The 20,545-nt window shown below is 58.4% G+C and overlaps 5 protein-coding genes across 5 annotated transcripts; 2 read left to right on the top strand and 3 right to left on the bottom strand.

The window, feature by feature from the left end:
• Window positions 1-322: 322 nt before the first annotated feature.
• BJ171DRAFT_118358 (uncharacterized protein) lies at window positions 323-4,616 on the bottom strand. The gene is made up of 5 exons (XM_053105523.1): window positions 4,415-4,616; window positions 3,603-4,254; window positions 1,495-3,394; window positions 1,180-1,370; window positions 323-876 (listed from the first exon to the last, which is right to left on the bottom strand). Exons 1-5 carry the CDS (start codon window positions 4,580-4,582, stop codon window positions 563-565), a joined length of 3,225 nt encoding a protein of 1,074 aa, XP_052971561.1. The 5' UTR covers window positions 4,583-4,616; the 3' UTR covers window positions 323-562.
• A 2,354-nt stretch (window positions 4,617-6,970) lies between these two features.
• BJ171DRAFT_454445 (putative succinyl-CoA synthetase alpha chain, gdp-forming) lies at window positions 6,971-9,746 on the top strand. Its single transcript, XM_053108251.1, has 7 exons — window positions 6,971-7,191; window positions 7,565-7,677; window positions 7,859-7,975; window positions 8,094-8,237; window positions 8,477-8,603; window positions 8,744-9,171; window positions 9,304-9,746. The coding sequence occupies exons 1-7, from the start codon at window positions 7,146-7,148 to the stop codon at window positions 9,328-9,330; spliced, it is 1,002 nt and encodes a 333-aa protein (XP_052971560.1). The 5' UTR covers window positions 6,971-7,145; the 3' UTR covers window positions 9,331-9,746.
• Window positions 9,747-10,349: 603 nt separating this feature from the next.
• BJ171DRAFT_418728 (casein kinase II) lies at window positions 10,350-11,562 on the bottom strand (the record flags this gene model as incomplete). The annotated part of the gene is made up of 2 exons (XM_053107354.1): window positions 10,350-11,256; window positions 11,462-11,562. 2 exons carry the CDS (start codon window positions 11,560-11,562, stop codon window positions 10,350-10,352), a joined length of 1,008 nt encoding a protein of 335 aa, XP_052971559.1.
• A 1,267-nt stretch (window positions 11,563-12,829) lies between these two features.
• Window positions 12,830-13,271, bottom strand: BJ171DRAFT_413668 (uncharacterized protein; the record flags this gene model as incomplete). The annotated part of the gene is made up of 2 exons (XM_053107306.1): window positions 12,830-12,886; window positions 13,047-13,271. Coding segments are annotated over 2 exons (282 nt in total), but the record flags the coding sequence as incomplete, so codon positions are not given.
• Window positions 13,272-14,045: 774 nt separating this feature from the next.
• Window positions 14,046-20,498, top strand: BJ171DRAFT_595208 (tubulin-tyrosine ligase family-domain-containing protein). The gene is made up of 22 exons (XM_053114581.1): window positions 14,046-14,719; window positions 14,858-14,949; window positions 15,071-15,170; window positions 15,295-15,373; window positions 15,518-15,632; window positions 15,870-15,998; window positions 16,101-16,184; window positions 16,281-16,433; window positions 16,517-16,640; window positions 16,898-16,974; window positions 17,134-17,259; window positions 17,385-17,507; window positions 17,679-17,983; window positions 18,131-18,271; window positions 18,400-18,437; window positions 18,592-18,644; window positions 18,736-18,841; window positions 19,055-19,335; window positions 19,448-19,512; window positions 19,587-19,944; window positions 20,134-20,164; window positions 20,267-20,498. The coding sequence occupies exons 1-22, from the start codon at window positions 14,285-14,287 to the stop codon at window positions 20,312-20,314; spliced, it is 3,063 nt and encodes a 1,020-aa protein (XP_052971557.1). The 5' UTR covers window positions 14,046-14,284; the 3' UTR covers window positions 20,315-20,498.
• Window positions 20,499-20,545: the final 47 nt, after the last annotated feature.

Here is a 20,545-nt window from a genome sequence, read left to right as displayed (position 1 = left end):
GCGCTCCTCGCTTGCCCACATTCGGCAGCTGGTTGCCTGTTTTGGCGGTCGCCACCGAGAGCAGCCGAGAGCAGCCCGAGGACATGCAGCGAGAGGCCGGGTTGCACACACACACGCGCATGCGGCCGCGACGCTGATTGGCCCGAGAAGCGGCTGCGCTCTGACACTGCCATCCGTCCTGGTCCGCCAGACGATGACGCCACCACCACGAGCACAGCGACGACACATCGCAGGCACCTCCCCCACCACACAACTGCCAGGCCATCCCGGTCACGGTGTGGGCTGACCCGTACTTCTTCTGCCACGGTCAGAAGGGAGTACTGCCCTCAGATGTCGCCGACAGCTTGCGCATGTGTATTCGATCGGATCCTTCTGCGGCTGGGCAAAGATGCGCGTTTCCGGACAGCACCATTTCCCACGTCGGTGCTGATCGATCGCAATCGCTGGTCGCAGCAAGCCTCTGTCCATCACACCTTCTCTCCCACGCCAAGCCTCTTCCTGCTGGAGTGGGAATTGACAGCGCCTTGGCCGCAGAACATCTGCCGACACTGCATAGTGCCGCTTACTTCTTCTTGCCCTTGGATTTCTTGCTCTTGCCCACGACGACAAACTTGTTGCCTGTGTCAAAGCCTTCGAGGTTGGCTGGGCCACCAAGAGTCACGCCCTGGTTGTTGGCGCTCACGCCAACGGTGTTCCAGCCGGCGGAATCGGCAAGGGCGCCGCTCGCCTGCTCGATCTTGCGGCGTCTCTGAAACTCCTCGGCAAACTTGCGGGGGTCGATTGCGGTGAGTCCACCGAGGGTGTCGTCGCAGATCGAGACCACGGTGGCCGTCTCGTTGGTCGGAATGGAGAGGAGGATCTGGACAAAGTCCTCCACTGCAGTTGATTTGGCGCAAGTGTCGTGAGTGTGGTTCGTGTGCACCATTGCAGCAAGCGTGGTGACATTATCGTCGTTTCCGGCGTCGAGTGATGGAGGTTGCGACAGCAGTTTCGATGGACACAGGATTGCATGGCATCAGAGAGAGCATCATCCGGCGGCGAGTACAAGTGGGGGAATCGGTAGAGCGATGCGTCAGAATGCTAGTCTCAAGGAAACGAGACAACGGATGGCGCCATCGGTGATCGCCTGGCGACATGAATGCAACACCCAGCGCATCTCGTTCGATAACCACGACTCACCGTTGACGCCGGCAGTGGTGCTGCTGTCGAGAGGACGGAGAGCCGAGCGACACCACTGCAAGAATTCATTCTTGTTGTTGCGGGGGCCTGTGCTGGCCGGAGCAACTTGGGAGGGGCTGGTCTTGGGAACCTGCACCGATGAGGCTATCTTGGTGGCCACGGACACAGTGGCGGCAGGGGCCGTGTTGGATCTGTGTCGAGGTTACCCAAGAGCAGGATGATCAGTACATCGGATCGCAAGGCCGTAGGCAGTGATGGAAATACACCCTGTCCAGACGCAGTGTTGGTCTGGCAAGGATCGGCTCTGAATCTTACCGGGTGATCGGGGAGGCCTTAACTCCGACGACATTCCAGCCCTTGGTGTCACTTGAGGCAGGGCTGCTGGTGTTGGAAGCTGCGGTCGCTGGCTTGACGCTGGCGGCCAGGGTGGCGGGGCTGGCGACCTTTGGGAACGGAACGGTTTTGGCAGCAGCGGCAGCACCACCCCAGGCAACGCCGCTCGAGGCTACGGTGGTGGTCGTTGTGGTGGTAGTCGCACTGAAGATGGAGGTGGTGGTGGTGCCTGCGGCAGCTGTGGCGGTGTATCGTCTGCCGAGACTCTGCTCGCCGCTCTGGCTCTTGCGCTCCATCTCGCGCTGGCGCTCTTGCTCTTCTTCCTGCATGATGTCTGCAAGGGTCTTGGACTGCTTGGCGGCGCTGGAGACAGACCGGGGGACAACGCCCCAGCCCTTGCCACCGGAGGTGTTAGAAGCGCCAAAGATACTCTGGTAGGCCTGTTCCTGTTGCTCCTGGTACTGCAGCTGTTGTGCTTGCTGGATGATCATCTGCTCGGCAAGGCGAGCCTGCTCACGGGCGCGCGCTTCGTGCTCCTGCTGCTCCTTTTCCTGGATCTCCTTCAACGACAGCTTGGGCTTCTCAGCTGTCGCCCAGGCAAGAGGGGCGCTGGCCTTGGCCTGAGGCTCACGCTGGCGCTCCTCGCGCTCCTTGGTTTCGCGCTGCTTCTGCTGGGCAAGGCGCTCCTCGAGTTCCTTCTTGTGCAGGGCCTCTTGTTCCTGGATGATCTGACGGAGATCGACAGCAGGGGTGGTTTGGGCAGCAGGCGATGCCGGCGCGGGACTGGCGGGGGCAGCGTTCGGGGAGAGTGGCGACGAGGCGTTGAGCTGCATCGATGCTTTCTTGGCGAGACGCTCCTCCTTCTTTTTCTTGGACTTGGAGATGGGTGCGGTCGGGACAGGGGCCGGGGCCGGGATGGCGACTTCGGGGGCCTCGCCCTGGATCGACTTGGCAGGTGACTTGGAGCGGTTGCGCTTGACTAGGCTGGAAGAACGAGATCGGGGCTTTGCAGTCTCCTGGACAACAACGGGCTCTGGCTCTGTCTCGAGTTCGTGCTCGGGCTCGTACTCATCCTCGTGCCCACGCTCGTGCTGTTCGAATACCACCGGCTCCTCAGGAGCGGCTTCGTCGATTTGAGAAGCGGCGGCCTCCTCTTGGGTGGCTTCAGGCTCGGCAGGCTCGGCAGGCTCGGCAGGCCCGGGAGCAACTTGCGCCGCAAACCTCTGTTGAATGGGTCCCGCCGGAACCGGGGGCTGAATAGGCTCAGCAAAGGATGGGTTGACGGGCGCAGTGGGCTTTGGCTCTGGAGCAGCAGAGGGCACGGGCTCGCGGGTCTCGTTGTAGAACTGCTGAGGGGTATTTGCAAAGTGGCTCTGGAGCGGATGACCGCCCGCGACACCAAGATGGAGATACGAGTTGGCATCGGCTCGGCCGCCGGGCCACAAAGGATTGAGCGCGGCAGATGGGTCGGCCCATCCGTAGCCTGTGTTGATGGGGATGCTGTCATTCGGGTTGCCAAAGAGCGGGTAGCGGCCGCCCATGCCCGTTGCAGCGGCTCCGTAGGGCATGCCTCCCATCAGGGCCGAGGGCCCACGATATCCACCATAGGACCCGTATCCAGGGTCGTTGACGAGCGGGTTGAAGGGATCGGCGCCCGCACCGTAGGGCTGATATTGCTGGCGCAGCATCTGCTGCTGGCGCGACATGTGGAAGAGTCGCTCGGCCTCCTCAAGCTCGACAAAGAACGGGGCTTCATGGCCATAGACCTGGATGATCGTCGAGAGGAGTTCCCAGCCATGGTCGGTAACACGCTTGACAGGCAGATGAAGGTCGAAGTATCCGCCGCGGTACCAGGTGTGCATCTCCATGACGGAAAACGGGCCTGCAAGGGGCGGTGGAGCGGTGAGACTTGGAACACAGACATGATCATCGAGCTGATCTCGATCCTGATGGCTGGCAGTCAGCCTGAGCGCACACCCGCACTACCGACTTCTCCATGCACTGTTTCTCTCGGAGGGAAGGCTGATGTTGTCCATCCGCTCGCCAGCCGCATGTTCTTCGTCGCCGACAACCGCAGCATTGCCACTTACCCTGGACGTTTCCGTTGGGATCCTTGTATTGCCAGGCCGTCGGGGCAAAGGTTGCGGCAACGACGGGAGGCGTGAGAGATGCGGGCGGCTCTGGCTTGGATCCAACTGAGCGAGGGCTGTTAACGGCCGAGTTGCCCAGCACAGGCGTGTGCCGAGATTCAAGCGTGAGGCTCGACGTAAAGCTGGCGCTGATACCACCGGGATCGGGCCCCACAGCGACGGCAGGGCTCCCGGCCGCACCCAGTCCTGGATCTGCAGCGGCACCGGCTCCTGGGGTCGTGCCAGCCCAGGATGGCTGGAGCAAGTTCAAATAATTGGCCGGAGCCGGTGCCGGGGCCGGAGCCGGAGTCGAAGCTGCAGCGAGTCTGTCGGCCTCGGGCTTGGCTCCTTTGATCCAGGGCTGGTCAAACAGATTGGCATACTTGGAAGCCGGTTGGCTCTGGGTGGGGTTCCAGAGATCTGGCATTCGTCTGTTGGCAGCAAGATTCTGCGAACCGGGCCCGGCCGCATTGGGATCCAAGTCCTCGGGATCGGCAAAGAGAGGCTTGCCGTCCGGTCTGGATTCTTCGGACACACCGTGCCCAGCTGCCTTGCCGGGAGAGGTGCTTATTTTGGCCAAGAACGTCCCGGCACCATGTGCAGCCGACTGGGACTGCGTGGGAGAAGGGTTCAGAGCCGTTAGATACATTCATTCTCAGTGGGACTGCAGAAGGCGGAATTGTGATCCGAGCAAGGCATATGCATGCCAACGATCGGCATGGGCGGCAGCAGTCGGGATCGTCGCTCGCCATAGGGCTGCACAGTTTGCTTACCGCAGCGTCTGGGCCCTTGCCAAAGACTCCGTCGGCGCTAAAGTTGCCGATGCCTCGAGGGGTGTCCCACATGTCTTCTGCAGCTACGGCTCGGCCATCGTCGGCAATGGTAGCAGAGCGCGTGTTTCCTAGAGTCAACCAAAGTCGGTGCATTCCCGAGACAACCATGAAAAAGCCGTGCAGAAACCGTGCAGAAGCCGATCGTCACCCGGATCGTGCGAGATTTGCATCGATGCAGTGGAATTAGCGATGGTCTGGGCTTAGCCCCGGAAAGAATGGACTCTGATCCACCACAGATACAGCCGATCTGCGACAGCTCGCTCGTGTTGGTCCTAGTCCGGCGGGTTGCATTCGTCCACCACGCTGCAACACCGGGCTCGCACTTACGACGGGGTCCGGCCGACGAGGGCCCGTTGAGGGAGCCGTGGCGAACGGGTCTGGTGCCTCCGTCCTTTGGGTCACTGCGAGGATGAGTGAGGCGCCTGACTTCGCTGTTGATGGATGGCAACGACAAGAGCTGGCATCCACAAGTGCAAGAAGAGCGATTAGCGAGCGAAGTGAGGTTGGGCGGCGATCGGCAGGAGCAGAACGCAGTGACCGACAGAAGGCAGTGTGTGCACCGCACACCAAGCCGACTCGCCGTCGCTCCACCCATCCCGCCACCACCTGCCCGTCGCAAGCAGCAGCAATTCAACACGACGGCGAGTCCGTCGGAGCAGTTTTTCGCAGGCTCGAAAGCCCCGCAGACGGACGGCGGCAGCGGGTCAGCCAGAAGCTCACACCCCGATCGCCCTTGCCAAGGGAGGGACGGGCGGCGGATGCGGTGGTGACAAACCTTTTTCTCCTGATCGCTCAAAGGAATCGAGTCCAGCGGAGCGAGGGCCTCGGCCGAGGTGATGGTGTCATACTGTTCGAACGAGTCTGGGATGGGGGCAACTGGATTGAACAACCCGATGATAAGCTCGCGGGAGTAGCGCAGCTTATTCACGTCGCTCTGCTCCCAGTCGTCTGGCTCTGGCTTTGCGTCCAGAGCAGCGGATCTGGGAGGGTTGTGGGAGGCTCCCCAGGCCCCTCCCCCGCCCGCCTGGGCAGGGATGGAGCCGAGTCGGCCTCCGTCCAAGGGAGTAGTTTTACGCATCCTACACAGCGTTGTTGTGGAGCAAGGGAAGGCATGAGGAGAGGAGCAATGCCGATCTGGACAAGACATCCGGAGATACACGGTGGCTGAGACGTAAAGACGAGTGCGCTCAACTGGTGGCTCAGCTCTACTGAGCCACCACACAGGTCGTCGAGCATCTTCGGGACATGGAGCAGAGATCGGCGGGCGATCGAGAAAGGGTATCACTCAAGGCGAGTCTGGCCGACCGACTCCGTCCGGCCATCCGCCGGCTTCCAGACAACGACACCAAGCGCCTCGAGCCAGGGAGCCAGAGGCACGTTGACTCGCCCGGGAGAGGGGAGAAAGAAAGAGAGAGTTGCGAAGACATCGCAGGGATTCGGAGCCGATTCCAGGAGGGGAGCGGGTTGCTCAACGCAGGCAGATGGATGTGCTGGGTCCGATGTTTCACGGCCGATCGGCCTGCACTCGTTTTGCAGTATTGGCCATGTACAAACACAGGGGCGCGACAGGACCGAGCACACACAACCAAAGAGAGGATCCAGGACAGCGCATCGCCAGATGAATAGATGTGGGAAGGAGGCAGGGGCGGTGGATCAAGGGCAGATGGAGGAGATTTGATCGAAAGCACACGCTGATCGACGACCAGGCGAGCGCTCCAGCAGCACAGACGTACCATTCGGGACCAAAGTTGAGACCAGACATTTCGGAATTGCGACTGGGGGGAAGACTGGCGGGGAGATCGACAGCAGGTGCGAGCGGCGGCTGATATCGCGGGACAGCTGGAGGAGCCTCTGGCAGCGGGACTGGAGCGGCACCAACGGGGGTAATTGCAGATTTTGCAACGGAGGAGCGAAAGCCAAGAAGGAGCGGCGCTGGCAAATCATGGGACGGCGGCTGCGCACAGACGTGGCGCAGGTGGTGGCAGCGCAGCGCCGCCGAGAAAATGCAAGTCGAAAGAGAGGCGAACGACTGATACCCCCGAGTTGGGAATGCCGATATCCGAGCCGAATGCCGATATCGAAGTCGGGAATGCCGATATCCGAGTCGACGATGCTGTCGATGCCCCTGGTGCCCGGCAGAGATACGTAGCAATGAGTGCACAGTATTGGGCATACTGCGAGCGACGATGTGCTTTCCCCCAGATCGACTCTCAGATCGACTCTCAGATCGACTCTCAGATCGACTCTCAGATCGGCTCTCAGATCAACTCTCAGATCGCACTGTCTCAGATCGCACTGTCCCTCGCTCAACTCTGCAACGACGTTCGCTCTCGCGGACATCAGCTCTCCCATCCCTCCCGGACCGACGGCGTCCCCGCTCTGCTCGCCGAGCCGGGCTCTCGGGAATGCCGTCGGCTGGAACCGGCGCTGTTCCGGCGCAAGCCCGCAGCGAGCACCGAGAGCCGCCCTCGCTCCGTCCTCGCCCCGCCCTCGCCCCGTCCTCGCGCCTCCCGTTTTGCTTTTTTGCGGTTTCCGAGATCGAACAGCCATCGGTTCGCTCCAGACCTCCTCTCATAAGAGCCCGTCTCAGCCGCTGCCTCGGCCTTGGATCACATCTCATCTGCCCACCCCCACCGTCTCTGCCCGTCGGCCCACCGTCTCTTCCACGACCATGTCTGCCACTCGCATGCTTTCCTCCCTGAGCCTCCGCGCCTCGGGTACGTGCCCTCTGCCGATCGCGAACAGGCCCGTTTGCGTCATCGTCGGTTTGGCATTCCGTTGCATCGACCACAGCTCCATCCAACCCCCATCCAGCCTCGTCTTGCCTGGACCGTCCAGCCCGTGCAGCCGCTTCTGCGCTTCTGCCTTGGCTGCTTTCTTTGATTGTACACCTGTCTCGGACAGCACACATCCCTGCCCTCTTCCAAGCTGATGCGCTCGCTTGGTTTTGGTGCCTGCGGGCTGTCTGTCAAATGTGCAATCCTTGTGTATATTCCCTGTCTCTTCGACAACGGCTCGTTGTATTCGACTGTGGCTGCTCTGACTCGGCTGTACCATGTACATCTCCCACACTGCGCATCGCCGCTCCAGCTCGACGCTCCTTTGCCGTCAAGGCTGGAAACGGTCTCTACGATGAGACTGTCAACAACCTGCTCATCAACAAGAACACCAAGGTCATCTGCCAGGGCTTGACTGGAAAGCAGGTAATTTGGCAGATGCATGCTGCGTGACTTTGCCTTGGTCGCAATGGGTCCGCCATCCACCGCCTGGCTTCGGATCGCGATCCCAACCAACATCAATCGAGGATGCCGTTCCTTGGCGTGCAATACCACCGGCACCCTCTGTTCCTCAACCCGCGGCACCAACCTCCATCGCTACTTCCAGGGCACCTTCCACTCAAAACAGGCCATCGAGTACGGCACCAACATGGTCGGCGGTGTTTCTCCCAAGAAGGCTGGCCAGACCCACCTTGGTCTCCCCATCTTCGCCTCTGTTCGCGACGTAAGCAATCTCCTATCTTTGCGTCGCTACTCCCGTGTGTTCATCCACCCGCTGTACACCGGATGGGTCATGGCGGTGCTCGCACTGATGTCGCTGCTGACACCCCTCGCCCCTATAGGCTGTTGAGCAGGTCAAGCCCGATGCCTCTGTTATCTATGTTCCTCCCCCCGGTGCTGCCAAGGCCATCATCGAGGCCATTGAGGCCGAGGTCCCTCTCGTCGTTGCCATCACCGAGGGTATTCCCCAGCAGGACATGGTCCGCGTAAGTATTGCGCCGCCCCAAGCACACTTCTTGCTCTGGCTCTGGCTCTGGCTCTGGCTCTGGCTCTGGCTCTGGCTCTGGCTCTGGCTCTGGCTCTGGCTCTGGCTCTGGCTCTGGCTCTGGCTCTGGCTCTGGCTCTGGCTCTGGCTCTGGCTCTGGCACTACCTTCCACTGTCAGGTCGTCGCGTGCCCCCATTAATCGCCATCTGTTGTCTCGGATGATCCCAATCGATCCACAGGTCATGAAAGTCCTGAAGACCCAGAACAAGACCCGCCTCATTGGACCCAACTGCCCCGGTATCATCAAGCCCGGAGAGTGCAAGATCGGCATCATGCCCGGCCACATCCACCTGCCCGGCAAGATCGGTACGTCCCTGTCCAACCGGCATCCGCTCGCCAAACCCAACAATGTGCCTCGTTGTCCTGTCAGAAGCAGGCCGGTCGGAAATGAACCCCGTGCCTTTAGTCCCACTCCACTCACGCACACTCTTCTTGTTTGTGGGCAGGTATCGTCTCCCGCTCCGGCACCCTCACCTACGAGGCTGTCGGCCAGACCACCGCTGTTGGACTCGGCCAGTCCCTCTGCATCGGCATTGGTGGCGATCCCTTCAACGGCACCAACTTCATCGACTCGCTCACCGCCTTCCTGAACGACGATGCTACCGAAGGCATCATCCTGATCGGTGAGATCGGTGGCTCTGCCGAGGAGGAGGCTGCCGAGTTCCTGAAGCAGTACAACCTGACCCGCGAGCAGCCCAAGCCCGTTGTGTCGTTCATTGCCGGCCGCACTGCCCCTCCCGGCCGTCGTATGGGCCACGCCGGTGCCATCATTGCTGGTGGCAAGGGCAAGGCCGAGGACAAGGTTGCTGCCCTCGAATCCGCCGGTGTCATCGTTTCTGCTTCTCCCGCCAAGCTCGGTGTCTTCATGAAGGAGGTACGTGCCTGTCCGGTTACCGAGCCGCGCATCTCCAGTCTCTCTGCTCTCTGATTGCTTGCATTGGCCCATCCATCCATCTCCTTCCCATCAAATAGCTAACTCATGCGCCATTGCCGTTCCCGTTCACAGGCCATGGAGAAGCTGGGCCGCGCCTAAATCCTCTGAATAAACTCCGTCATATACACCCGTGCCGCACCTCACCCACTACTTCTCCCTCGTACTGCGTGTGCGGGACACCCTTGGTCAAGCTTCCATGGGCTCGACCGACCGGGCTCGCCCACCTCCTCCCACCTTTTCCTCGACTTGTCTTCACTGTACTTGTTTTGTTTCTCCATCCCCAAACCCTTTCCTCCTTTCTCACTACTCTCGCCCACTTCCTCCAGCGCTCGCCCTCTTGCTCTTCACTGTCAAACGCAGCCGCTCTTGGAGTACAGCCCGCATCTGTTGTCTCATCTGATTTGTATCGAGAACCGTTGTTTGTTGTGGTTGCTGCTGTTGTTGTTGCTGTTGTTGGTTCTCTGGTACTCCACCTGAAGGAGCTTGGTGGATGTCAATACAGGCTCGTGTCCTTAGCCGAGAGAGGAGCAATTCGGGGGGGGGATATTGAGGAGCCTGGCCCGCGGGTTAGATCAAGACATTGACTTCGAGTTCACGATCGCTCGTCCGCCTCTTCTGAGACATGTATACCACCGCCTACCCACTCCGCGCTGAAACGAGCCGTGTTTGCCGTTATGGACAAAGCCGCTTCAGAAGCAATCAAACCCAGTCAAAAGGACTGGTTGCTATCATGTTTATTTCTTTCGTTCGTTCGTTTATTCATTTTTTTCATGTTTGCCATTTGTTCAGGTGAAGGGTGGAGTTATTGTCCAGGGAGTAAGGTGCGGAAGGTACAATGAGGACGGGCGCAGGGAGGAAGGAAGGAGGGAGGAGGAGATAACGCTGAATAACAGAGACGAGAACAAGAGCGAGCCAAGAGTGGAATCAAAGAGACACACAACGCAAAACAACACAACACACAATGAGAGAGGAGATGGATGGCGCGCGGCGACGACCGTTTGCGGCTGGGTGGGATCATTCAGGACCACCTAACGACTGACTGGCTCGCTGGCTGACTGGGCTGGAGCGCAGGACTGAGCTGAAGTGTAGGAGTGGGCTGGAGGGGCCAGCTGTCCAGATTATCGGTATCCATTGAAGAACGGATGGACCATCGCCTCCTGCGCCGTCAGGCGTTCTGCGTGGTCATAGCGGACAAGGCGATCGATCAGATCCAAAGCCAGGTCGGTGGCCCACTGTTCGTTGGTCTCGTTGATGAAGGAAGACCATGGCCGCTTCGGGTAGGTGACGGGGCAGTTGACGATCATGTCGTAGGCCTCTGGGTTGAGGTGTGATTCCATCTCGTAGCGCTTGACGTAAGCCTTGAGGTCGGCAGTGCCCAGGAATTCGTGCAGGACTCGGAGCTGGTCCGGATCGTCGCTGCCGACAAACATAAAGTGCTTGCCAAAGACGAGCGCGGCCAAGGTCAAGCCATAGGCCCACATGTCCAGCGAGTAGTCGTAGCGTCTGAAGCCCAGCAGCAGCTCCGGGCCCTTGAGGTATCGCGAGCCAACGTGAACCGAGTACTTTTGACCGGGCAGGTAAAAGTCAGAGACACCAAAGTCGATCAGGCGGAGGGTGCGCGACTGCCGCTCGAGCAGCAAATTCTGCGGCTTGATGTCCCGGTGCATAACGCCGCGCGAGTGCACATAGTCCAGCGACAGGAGCAGCTGGTACATGTAGTGCTGGATCTCTCCATCTTTCAGGGAGCGGGCAAATTCGGTCCAGTTGGTTTCGTTGAGGGTCTCAAAGACGAGGCAGGATTCGTTGCCGGGTGGCATCTGGAAGGCACCGATATAGTCGATGATGTTGGGGCCGCCCTTCAGGTGGCGGAGGATGAAGATCTCGCGCTTGACCTTGACGTCCTTGCCGGCCTTGAAGACCTTGATGGCGACTTCGCGGTCGGGGTCTTCGAGGTCGATGGCTTTGTAGACGTTGCAGAACTTGCCCGAGCCGATCTCCATGCCGAGGCTGAATCGGTGCGAGGGACTAGGGTACAGCGATTGTTCGCACAAGCAAAGGGAAAGAAATCCAAGAAAATATCGCAAACGAATGCGTGAGCGAGTGGATGGATGCGTGAGCGAATGGATGGATGCGTGAGCGAATGGATGGATGATAATTGGACGAGACCGATGGAAAGAGCACCTCCGACAAGTGTTGCCCCGAATCAAGATCAAAATAGGAGCATACTTACACCCAAGCAACCTGGCTCCTTTCCCAGTCTGTGACGGACCGCGGCTGGCCAAGGAGGGCCCGCGGATATGCCCTCGCGACCGAGCCCTTGGGCAGGCGCATGCTCTTGGCTGTTGGATCGCCTGAGGAAAAGATGCTCATGAGCTTGCTCAGGATGATCGAGTGCTTCTTCTTGGGATCCAGGTTGCTCTGCGCGGGTGGCTGTGCGTTCGCAGCGACGCCGTCGTTCAGACTGATCATCGAGGCTCGTGTGGCAAGATCAGTGACGGCAGAATCGACCGCTGCTGTCTTGGGAGGCTGAAGCTGTGGGCCGACTGGCGGAACGCTCTGCTCGTTGTTGGAGATCTTGACCATCGGGCTAAAATCGTCAACGTGGATGACCTCGTTCTCGACGGCGTACATGGCTTGGCCAAGAGACTGAAGGAAGGCCGTGATGTCAGACTCTTCCAGCCCGGCGACGTGGGGGAGATCCGGGTCGGTGGTGTCAACCACCGGCTGCGAGAAGTCAATGTCTAGCGACTGAGCAAGCGAGTCGAGACGCTTGATCATATCTGCGACCAAGGTACGATTGTTAGGATATCGTCGATTCCTTTTAGGGACCATACATGAGGGCAAGCGCAATAGTTCTGCCGTGCTCTTACTGCAATCGATGCCAAATGGAGCTCGCCTCTCCCCTCCCCTTATCCTTGCGCTCTGGGCACCACCAATTGCTTTCATCGAGCCATACACAACTCACCTTCGTCATAGATCGAGTTGATACGCTTGTTGTGGATGTCGGACGAGAACTCATCGAGGGAGTAGTGGTCGTAGCTGCGCTTGCCTGTCTGTGCCGCGACTTCGTCCTCGGCGTTTATGTAATCTTCAAAGTTGAAATCGGTCTCGCCAAAGAAAACCGAGGGGAACTCGGTGGTGAGCGAGGGAAGTGCCTCGTTGATGTTTATACTGGTGTCAAAGGCCGAAAGCGGGCTCAGCAGGCCTGGCTCGGATAGAGAGATGGAGCGGACAGCGAGCAAGGGGAGAGGTTAGTCCCGATCGAATGGCGTTTCCGGCGACCGAGGGCGATGGTATGAAGCGAAACGCCATTGACAACAACGAGGCAGTACAAGCAGCGGCCATGATGCCTCGTCCTCCTCTCGCTCTCTACGCTCGATCGAGACTCACCCGAAGTATCGCCGTTGGTGGTGTTACCGAGAGACGCTGGCGAAGGTGGAATATACGAGTTGGCGAGCTGCTCGCTCGAGACCCGCAGATTCCCAGGCAGATCCGAGGCCGAGACCGAGGCAAATGAGTCGTCGGGATTCGGCGAGATGGCCTTACGGACAGGGCGGGCAATAGGCCGGACCGAGTACAGAGACGGGTCGGATGTCTCGTGCAGTTTTTCGTGCTTCTTGAGATCTTGGGGTCGCTTGAAGGCCCTGCGGCAAATCTGTCGAAGGAGACAGGGGTTGTCGACGGAAGCAGGCGAGCACGGAGCAGAATGAGCCATCAAGCGACGACAGCGACAGCGACAGCTCGCAGCACAACCAGCTACCGTTGGCGGCTGCCATGAAAGAAACCAGAGGAGAAGCATTCGCAAGATAACTTACACTGCAAACATGGGGTTTGAGAGGCACATGCACACGGATGTGGGAGGTGATGTGGTCTCGCTTGGTAGTTTTGTGGTCGCAGCCGTCCCAGTGGCAGTCCAGACACAGGTTGTTGGTGGCTTTTCGGCCAACGTGAAGGGCCGTCAAGTGCTCATAGAGAGCCTCGGGGTCGAGAAAGACGGCAGAGCATGGGCCTGGCGAGGCCCACTTGCACGGATAGGACTCATACGCCGAGAGAGGGCTGGAGGAAGGCGAATCGGCCGACATGGCGAGCAGCGGACAGGGAGGGGAGCCGGGGGAGATGGGCGATGTCGGGGAAGATAGATGGACGATGTCGGGGGAAGATGGACGATGCCGAGGGAGATGGACGAGGAAAGTGCAGACCTGCGGACTGGCAGACGGGAGGGGCCGATCGGGTTGAGGGGACAGCAGCAAATATATCACCCAGTGCCAAGCTTGGTGTCTCCTGGGCAAGGTGGCACAGACGAGGGCGAGGCGAGGGCGAGACGAGACGCCAAGACTGCGTCTTGGCACGCACGGAGGTGCAGCGGGCTGAGGATTGATGCCGGATGCGGATGGATATCGATGGATATCGATGGATGGGGTGGATGGGGATAGATATCGATGGATGTAGATGGATGTAGATGGATGTAGATGGATGTAGATGGATGTAGATGGATGTAGATGGATGTAGATGGATGTGGACTCGATATGCTGAATGCGGATGTGCAGTTGTTGCCTGGGCCGGCTCTGGCCAGGGGTGGATATGGCAAATCCAAGGATGGATATGGCAAAACCAAGGGTGGATACGGCAAAACCAAAAGCCGAGTGGCCATTCCCCAGAGTCGTTTGGCACCGATATCGGTCGCCACGATATCCCATTCGATCCCGTTTGACATCTCCAACTCTATTCACAGCCAGTGCCCGGCCAGGGTTCCCCCCCCCCCTGCATGGCAGCTCCGTCGCCTGTCCTCGATCATAGTCTGGCCCTGCGGCCTGCCCGGAGGCCATAGGTCAATCGTTCTTCGGCTGCGGGCACCTTCCCTCAGCAGGCCCGGCACTGCCCGCTCTGCTTGCCGAGCGGCTGCCGCTGAAATCGCGAGTTTGTCGCTCTCTTCCCATCGCTCTCTTTCATGGGCACCATTTGTTGAGACCCTCCCTCCCTTCGTCGGCAATATCATCCGTCTACTCTGCGTCTGCCTGGTCCATCGTCCGGTCGCCCCTCCAAATTGCCCTCCATGCTGCACAGCGAGCCCACCCGCCCCAGCGTGTTTCTCACCGAGACCCGCATCCCGGCCGGGACAAGCGACCAGGCCCAGCTGCCCTTTCAGCGTCCCAGGGCGGCCTTTGAGGATATCCAGGCTCCGCTTCGTGATGGTGCATCCACGCCGGAGCACCCTGCCTCCGAGCCCGACTTGACCTCGGCGCTGCTTCCCTCCAGTCTCGGGAATGGCATCCAACGGGCCCCAGAGACCCTGGGCTCGCCGCTGCTGTACTGGCTCAACTCGCAGTCGACGATCCCACGCCTCAAGTTCGAGCCCGTGAACTTCCTCCTGACCAAGATCCAAGCACATCAGTTGGCTGCCTGCCCGACGCCTTCGCCATTCCAGCTCTCCTATCGCTTGATCCCGGGACCGGAAAATTTACTGGTCCGGGCAACTCTGGCTGCCCATGTACGTGTCCCAGCTCTGGACGGGACCGCTCGCGCTCCTGGCTTGAATGTCTGCTGATTTTGGCGACACTGGGGCTTCTCACGAGTACCTTCGTTAACCAATGCGTCTTCCCCACTCGCCGTGCCGCCAATTGATCAGGGATTCCGAGAGGCCTTTTCGACACATACCAACTACAATCTGATCTGGGCTGCCGGTCGCGTTGAGCCCCATCTGATCCGGTCACTCAACAGGTAGTACCATAGTATATTTCTACCCACGATTTGGAGTAGAATCGAGCTGAAGGTGCTTTGCATTCTATCGGCTCTGCTTTTCGACCCTGTCGCTTACGGAGCCCTGTCCTCCTGGCTCAAGGTACCAGAAGATCAACCGCTTCCCGCGTTCAAATGAGATCACACGAAAGGATAAGCTTCACGCCAACATCTTTCGAATGAAGCAGGCATTCAGCCATCGAGTAAGGCTTCTCGACCGAGGAACCATGGATTGCCATCGCTTCTCGATACCACATCTTCCTTGTCACGTTGCTGCATCCACCCGGTTACATTCCATTGACACCGTTCCATACGCACGCCGTCCAGAGCTTCGAGTTCATGCTGCCGACGTTTCTACTGCCACTAGAATACGAGCTCTTTTATCGAGAGTATCTGCGGGCAGGTGGTAAGTGGGGCGGGAGTCTCCAGTTGCGGCGGCCGACAGAGCCCATCCTTGCTTCACGGCCGTGCAGGTTGCCCATGCATCGGAAGCTAGATTGACGGAGCGAGTACCAACTCTGCTGTCGCTGTTTCTCACCCGCTATTCCAGGACGATGGCAGTGTCGCATATTTGGGTCAAGCTCTCCGCAAGTCTCGATCGAAGTCGAGTCGCTGTCGGAGATTCCAAAGATCAATTCGGCCGAGGAGCGGGTCATCATGCAAAAGTGAGTGCTGTCGTTCCAGGGGTCATCGTGGAGACCGCTGCGGAAAATATCGAGGCGACCATAGTGGAATTGTTGCGAAAACCATTGTGGAGATCATCGTCGCGCAGAATCGCTCGTCCCTCTTCTTGTGGCGGCAAAACTCAATGACTACCGCAGCTTGCACGTCCCTCTGTGTTGCTGGGGCTCCGGAGCTGATTGACCCTGTCTCGCGGCCTTGGTACATAATTATTCTCCCAGAGCCCTGGACAACCCGCTCCTGATCGATGGATACCGATTCACGCTTCAGATCTACCTGGCTATAACATCCATATCCCCGCTGCGAGTATACATCTATGAGGAGGGCTGTGCCGTATTCGAGGCTGAACGGTGAGTTTTGATGGGCAGACAGCGGGCAACATAGTGTGGCAGAGTGCATTCGGCCAAACCGACAGCGATGGCTTCATTGTGCTTACTCGGTGCACGACACAGTTATGAGGCTCTTGGATCAAAGCTCAGCAAACACGCCTCCGCCCAAAAGTTTGGCCATCAGCCCCCCACACCAAACCAAAAATGGTATTATCCGATTCTGACAGCACTTGCCATAGCACCTACCAATCTCTCGGTCGAACCTACTGAGTCTTTGTCCGCCATCAATTCGCGCATATCCAGGTCGCTGAACCAGCTCCTGTCACTCTTGAGCTCAAAATACGGCTCCGAGATGGTCGAACTCATGATGGCAAAGATCAAGGACCTTTCTGTCAAGATGGCGATCTCAGCCGAGCCTCCAATGGCCGTCGCCGCCAACATGTTTGTCCCGCACAGGTCCGTTGCACCGCAACCCAAATCGTGCCAACGTTTTTGCATTGCGACAGGACTGACGCTCCTATATCTCCACCATGACGCAGCGGCTGTTGCTTTGAGCTGTTTGTTCTCGATCTGGTTATCGACGAGAACCTTAGTCCTTGGCTCGTCGAAGTTCACTCTGCAGCCGGACTCGAGTGCGAGTGCGATGCCGACTTTCGACTCAAGGTAAGTCAGAGCACCAATGGCGTCGGTGAAACAATCTGCCAGCACATAGTCTCTACACGGAAACAAAATCATTTTCGATCCCATCTCTGGGATGCAGTGCTCTCTATATGCGTGCATCCGCGAGCTATTGGTGTGGCTGCTTCAGTCCCGTACCGGCGATAGCGTACCCGTTTCAGCCGATAGCATCCGACCATCATGCATACAGATGGCTAAGTGGCCGCTTGCGTCACTGGCTATGCGACTGTGGATTCTCGCAGGCGCCTATCCTGGCAGATCTCCTCACGATGGTTGGCCTGGTTCCCTACGTCAAAGCCGGGAAAGGCAAGAGAGAACTGTATGTTGCCATCTCGCAGGGGCACACCATTCGTTCCTTACCAGGTCCACGCAACGTCGCCCTCATTGGCTGCTTTGCCGCCTACACGAGACATTGACGCCAGTCGCATCGCCAACATCGTTCTGGCTCGCCGATGGATATACGCGGCACCTCTTGTAGGAACGTCAAACCGTACAAGCCCAACGTTCCGCTTCAAGTCAAGTGTGAGAAGAAGGCAGTCGCTTGGGATACAGATACCAGCGTCAACGACGAGAGTCTAACACCCGACCAGAAGAAAATGATCAAGTAATGCCATGGCGACACTCGTTTCTACCGACGCTACAGACGGATGCCGCATGGGTCTCCTAACGGAGGGGACGGTGCTTGGTCGTGCTGGTTAATGAACCGATGGGATCTATTCTCGTATCCAGGTCTGCCAAGGAAGAGAACTCGCGGTCCGGGGGGTTTATCCGTGTGTTTCCGGCGGAGAACAGCAGCCATCTGTACTTTCATTTCTTCTCGAAGGGCTCTCCAAATCACACGCTGCTGCTCGGGTGAGTCTTGACGATAGAAAGAGGAGGGAGTCTGGTTCTGTTTTGTTCCTGCAAAGACTCCAACGCACTCAAATAATTTGGCGTCACTGGACCGAGCATCCTCGCCGTGTCGGCTGAGCCCCGCACTCACGGCCGATGGAAACTCGGCAATACTTCTCTCATCGCCATAAGCTTGTTTGGCAAATCTGCCCTCAAATCCAAGAGATTCACCAACCACTCATTCGAAGAGGCAGTGACTGGAAACATGACTTTTCGCATCCCGCATGGGCAGACGTGTCGACAGCGGGTGGTTTCTCCGCCATGGGCACCCGCAGACGCCAGGGAGATGTCCATGTCGCTGGGGTCCAGAGAACCCGAGTCAGACGCCCCTATCGCTCGCAAGGCTGAGGATGAGCTGGCGGTGGTGGATCTGAGCGACGAGGAAAACTCGGCTGTCGACAGTGGCGCATCCCTCGCCGCATTTCGGAAGGCACGGGGTATGATTCCACAGGCTTCTGTCGCCGCGAGTCTGGCTCGGTTGGATTCGCAGTCAGAGATATGAAGAGCACGTCCGATACAAGGCAGTTAATCAGGAGGATTGGGGCACACCTCCTCTCTTGCGTTGTTTGATCCGATATCTGCAGAGTATCAAAGCATTGTCGAGTCCATCTCCAACGGGGCTAAGCACACCGACGACCTGATGGAAAAGCTGGCAGCGCGCGATGCGTTCGTGGTGTTCCTGGAGAGCATTCTGAACCGGCTGCATACTTTTTACAACCAAACCGGTAAGATACGCCGTCAATGGGTGGAGAGGCAGTTCGCCAAGCGCACCTTCAAGCTTGCATCGCGAATCAAGCCCAACACTCATCATCACATGCCCGACTGTTCAAACTTTGACGCAACTTGTGCTCAGACGACATGGCAACTCAGGACGCAGAGCGAGTCTATAAGGTACTGGAACCCTGCCTTGGCCTTGGTATCGCTGTGACTTCTCCGGTCAGGTCGCCGATGCACTTGTGTGAGGATGCGATGCCTTCGCATTACTTGTTCGTCGGTTTACGCCTTCTTGCTGTAACAACCGTCGTCGCCTGGATCTCGCCATCAGGAAATGGAAGTTGTTCACAAGTTCCTGGAGCAAGCGGGCGGACTGAAGCCAAAGTGGGTACACGACAGCATTACTGCGCTGCCCTACGTCTTGAAGGACAGACAGACACTGAACTGAACTGAACTGAGTCGGGTCTGCACCCAGGAGTGAAAGCGAAGCACAAGACAGCGACACGGAAGACTCTCTGTCAATCACCGACAGACTGGAGAGCTTCATCAAGGAATACAAGAAGCAAACCGAAGCCATCAAGGTGCGGCTGTCCTGGCTGTCCTGGCTGTCCTGGATGTCGTGGATGTCGTGGATGTCTTGGATATCTTGGCTGTCCTGGCTGTCCTGGCCTCATCGCGTGTTCCTCGGTTATGAGGACTCGGTGCACTTGATTAGCGTCTTGCAATAGTGCTTGCTTTCGGTGCGGCATTGCCTCTTTGATATGCACCAATACTAACGGAGGGCGTCGATGCAGAAAGGGGAGATTATGGTCAAGTCCAGCACATCAACACCGGCCAACAGCGCGTGTTCGTCCGAGCCTGCCAGCGGAATGACATCCGCACGGTCAAGCCGGCCTTCCTCTGCCCGACCCAGTCGGCCGTCATCGGCCTCTCGCTCAGGGGCTTCAGGGCAAGCCCGCACCGCAGCCTCGCTTCGAATCCACCACGCCGCCAGCACCGAAGGAATGCACTCGGAGGCGTACACTTCGGCTCTCTATGCTGTCACCGAGAAGGATCTGGAGGACTTGTTTCGCAAGTAAGCTTCGAATGCTTGTATTAGCAGCTTCTGAAACCAGCGCACCCACGTCACTCGGCAGAACAGGAGTGTAACTGAGGGTGCCTTTCTACTATGGCGCTGGAATGAGCAGAATTCCATCCTCGCGGAGCTCCACACCGACGATCGCGACCAAACGCACCACATCCGAGATTTCAAGTAAGCAGTCGCATCGCACGCTTGTCTTGCAAAGGCGTGGACTGACGGCTATTCGCCGGCCCACTGATTGGCAGGCAAGGACGTGGTGGAGTTCCGGGCCAAGATGCTCGCAAAGTCAGGCGTGGCTTCCAAGCCATCCAGCCCGAGCTCCGTTGCCTCATCGTCGTCCAGCAGCGCAAGAGCCGGTGTCAAAGGACCAGTGAAGGGCAGACCCCCAGCGCCGGCCCCAACACCCGTCGGATCCGCGGAGCCGCAGTCGACATACATCAAACCTGGCCATCCAACTTCGGCTTTCTCGTCCTTTGGTTTCGCCACCGTCACCGGCCCCAAAAGCAGTCCCTCCTATCGGGACACGCTCATGGCCAAAGCCGCCAGCCGGAAGGCACGAAACCCGGAGCGCAAGGTCGATGATGGCTCGAAATCCAAGCTCAGGTATCGTTTTGTGAGGGAACTTATGTTGGCGTTGAAAAGTCAATATCATCCATTTGCATGGAGAGTCTTCAAACCAACGACCTGATTTTGTCGAGCATTTATCGGCGGCGCCTTGTTGCGTATACACTGGATGTATGCTGGAGCTGAACCATACCTTGTCGTCTCTCGAATGCTCGCTCGATCACACAGCGCCAACGACCATCCTGGACTTCGGATCGAGGTCAGTGCTCGCAGAGCTGTTGGAGCCAGTGTGATCCAAATTCCGGCTGGCCTCCCCCCCAACAGTGAAACATACTCACTATTGATATATCCCCCACTCCAGGGCTCAACTTTGATGGCCAAGAATGCAATGCAGCGAATATTCAATTGAGCTGGCTACTCACTAGCGATACGTGCGTAATGCCTCAGCGGCATATTTCACGCGACATTCCTATCAAGCGACCTCGGCCCAGATCGATGCATCCTGGGAGCGAAACGATGATGGCCGATTTTGAGGCTGGCCAACGACAGAGCGGTCTACTCGCGCAATACACTCACACAGCAGTTCCACACGACGCAGAGCAGTTCCACATGACACATAGCACTTCCGTGTTGTCAAAGA

This window comes from Polychytrium aggregatum (assembly GCF_025602895.1).
Source record: "Polychytrium aggregatum strain JEL109 chromosome Unknown BJ171scaffold_2, whole genome shotgun sequence".
Classification (NCBI taxonomy): Eukaryota; Fungi; Chytridiomycota; class Chytridiomycetes; order Polychytriales; genus Polychytrium; species Polychytrium aggregatum.
This window is presented reverse-complemented; position numbering and strand designations above follow the sequence as displayed.

Coding starts and splice junctions, on each gene's coding strand:
- BJ171DRAFT_118358 (XM_053105523.1), bottom strand. CDS start 4,582: ATGGTTGTCTCGGGAATGCACCGACTTTGGTTGACTCTAGGAAACACG. Junction 3,395..3,602: donor TCCCAACGGAAACGTCCAGG/GTAAGTGGCAAT, acceptor CGCCCCTTGCAG/GCCCGTTTTCCGTCATGGAG. Junction 877..1,179: donor CACCACTGCCGGCGTCAACG/GTGAGTCGTGGT, acceptor AATCAACTGCAG/TGGAGGACTTTGTCCAGATC.
- BJ171DRAFT_454445 (XM_053108251.1), top strand. CDS start 7,146: ATGTCTGCCACTCGCATGCTTTCCTCCCTGAGCCTCCGCGCCTCGG. Junction 7,678..7,858: donor AGGGCTTGACTGGAAAGCAG/GTAATTTGGCAG, acceptor CGCTACTTCCAG/GGCACCTTCCACTCAAAACA. Junction 8,604..8,743: donor CCACCTGCCCGGCAAGATCG/GTACGTCCCTGT, acceptor GTTTGTGGGCAG/GTATCGTCTCCCGCTCCGGC.
- BJ171DRAFT_595208 (XM_053114581.1), top strand. CDS start 14,285: ATGCTGCACAGCGAGCCCACCCGCCCCAGCGTGTTTCTCACCGAGACC. Junction 14,720..14,857: donor GGGCAACTCTGGCTGCCCAT/GTACGTGTCCCA, acceptor CCAATTGATCAG/GGATTCCGAGAGGCCTTTTC. Junction 20,165..20,266: donor ATCCTGGACTTCGGATCGAG/GTCAGTGCTCGC, acceptor CCCCCACTCCAG/GGCTCAACTTTGATGGCCAA.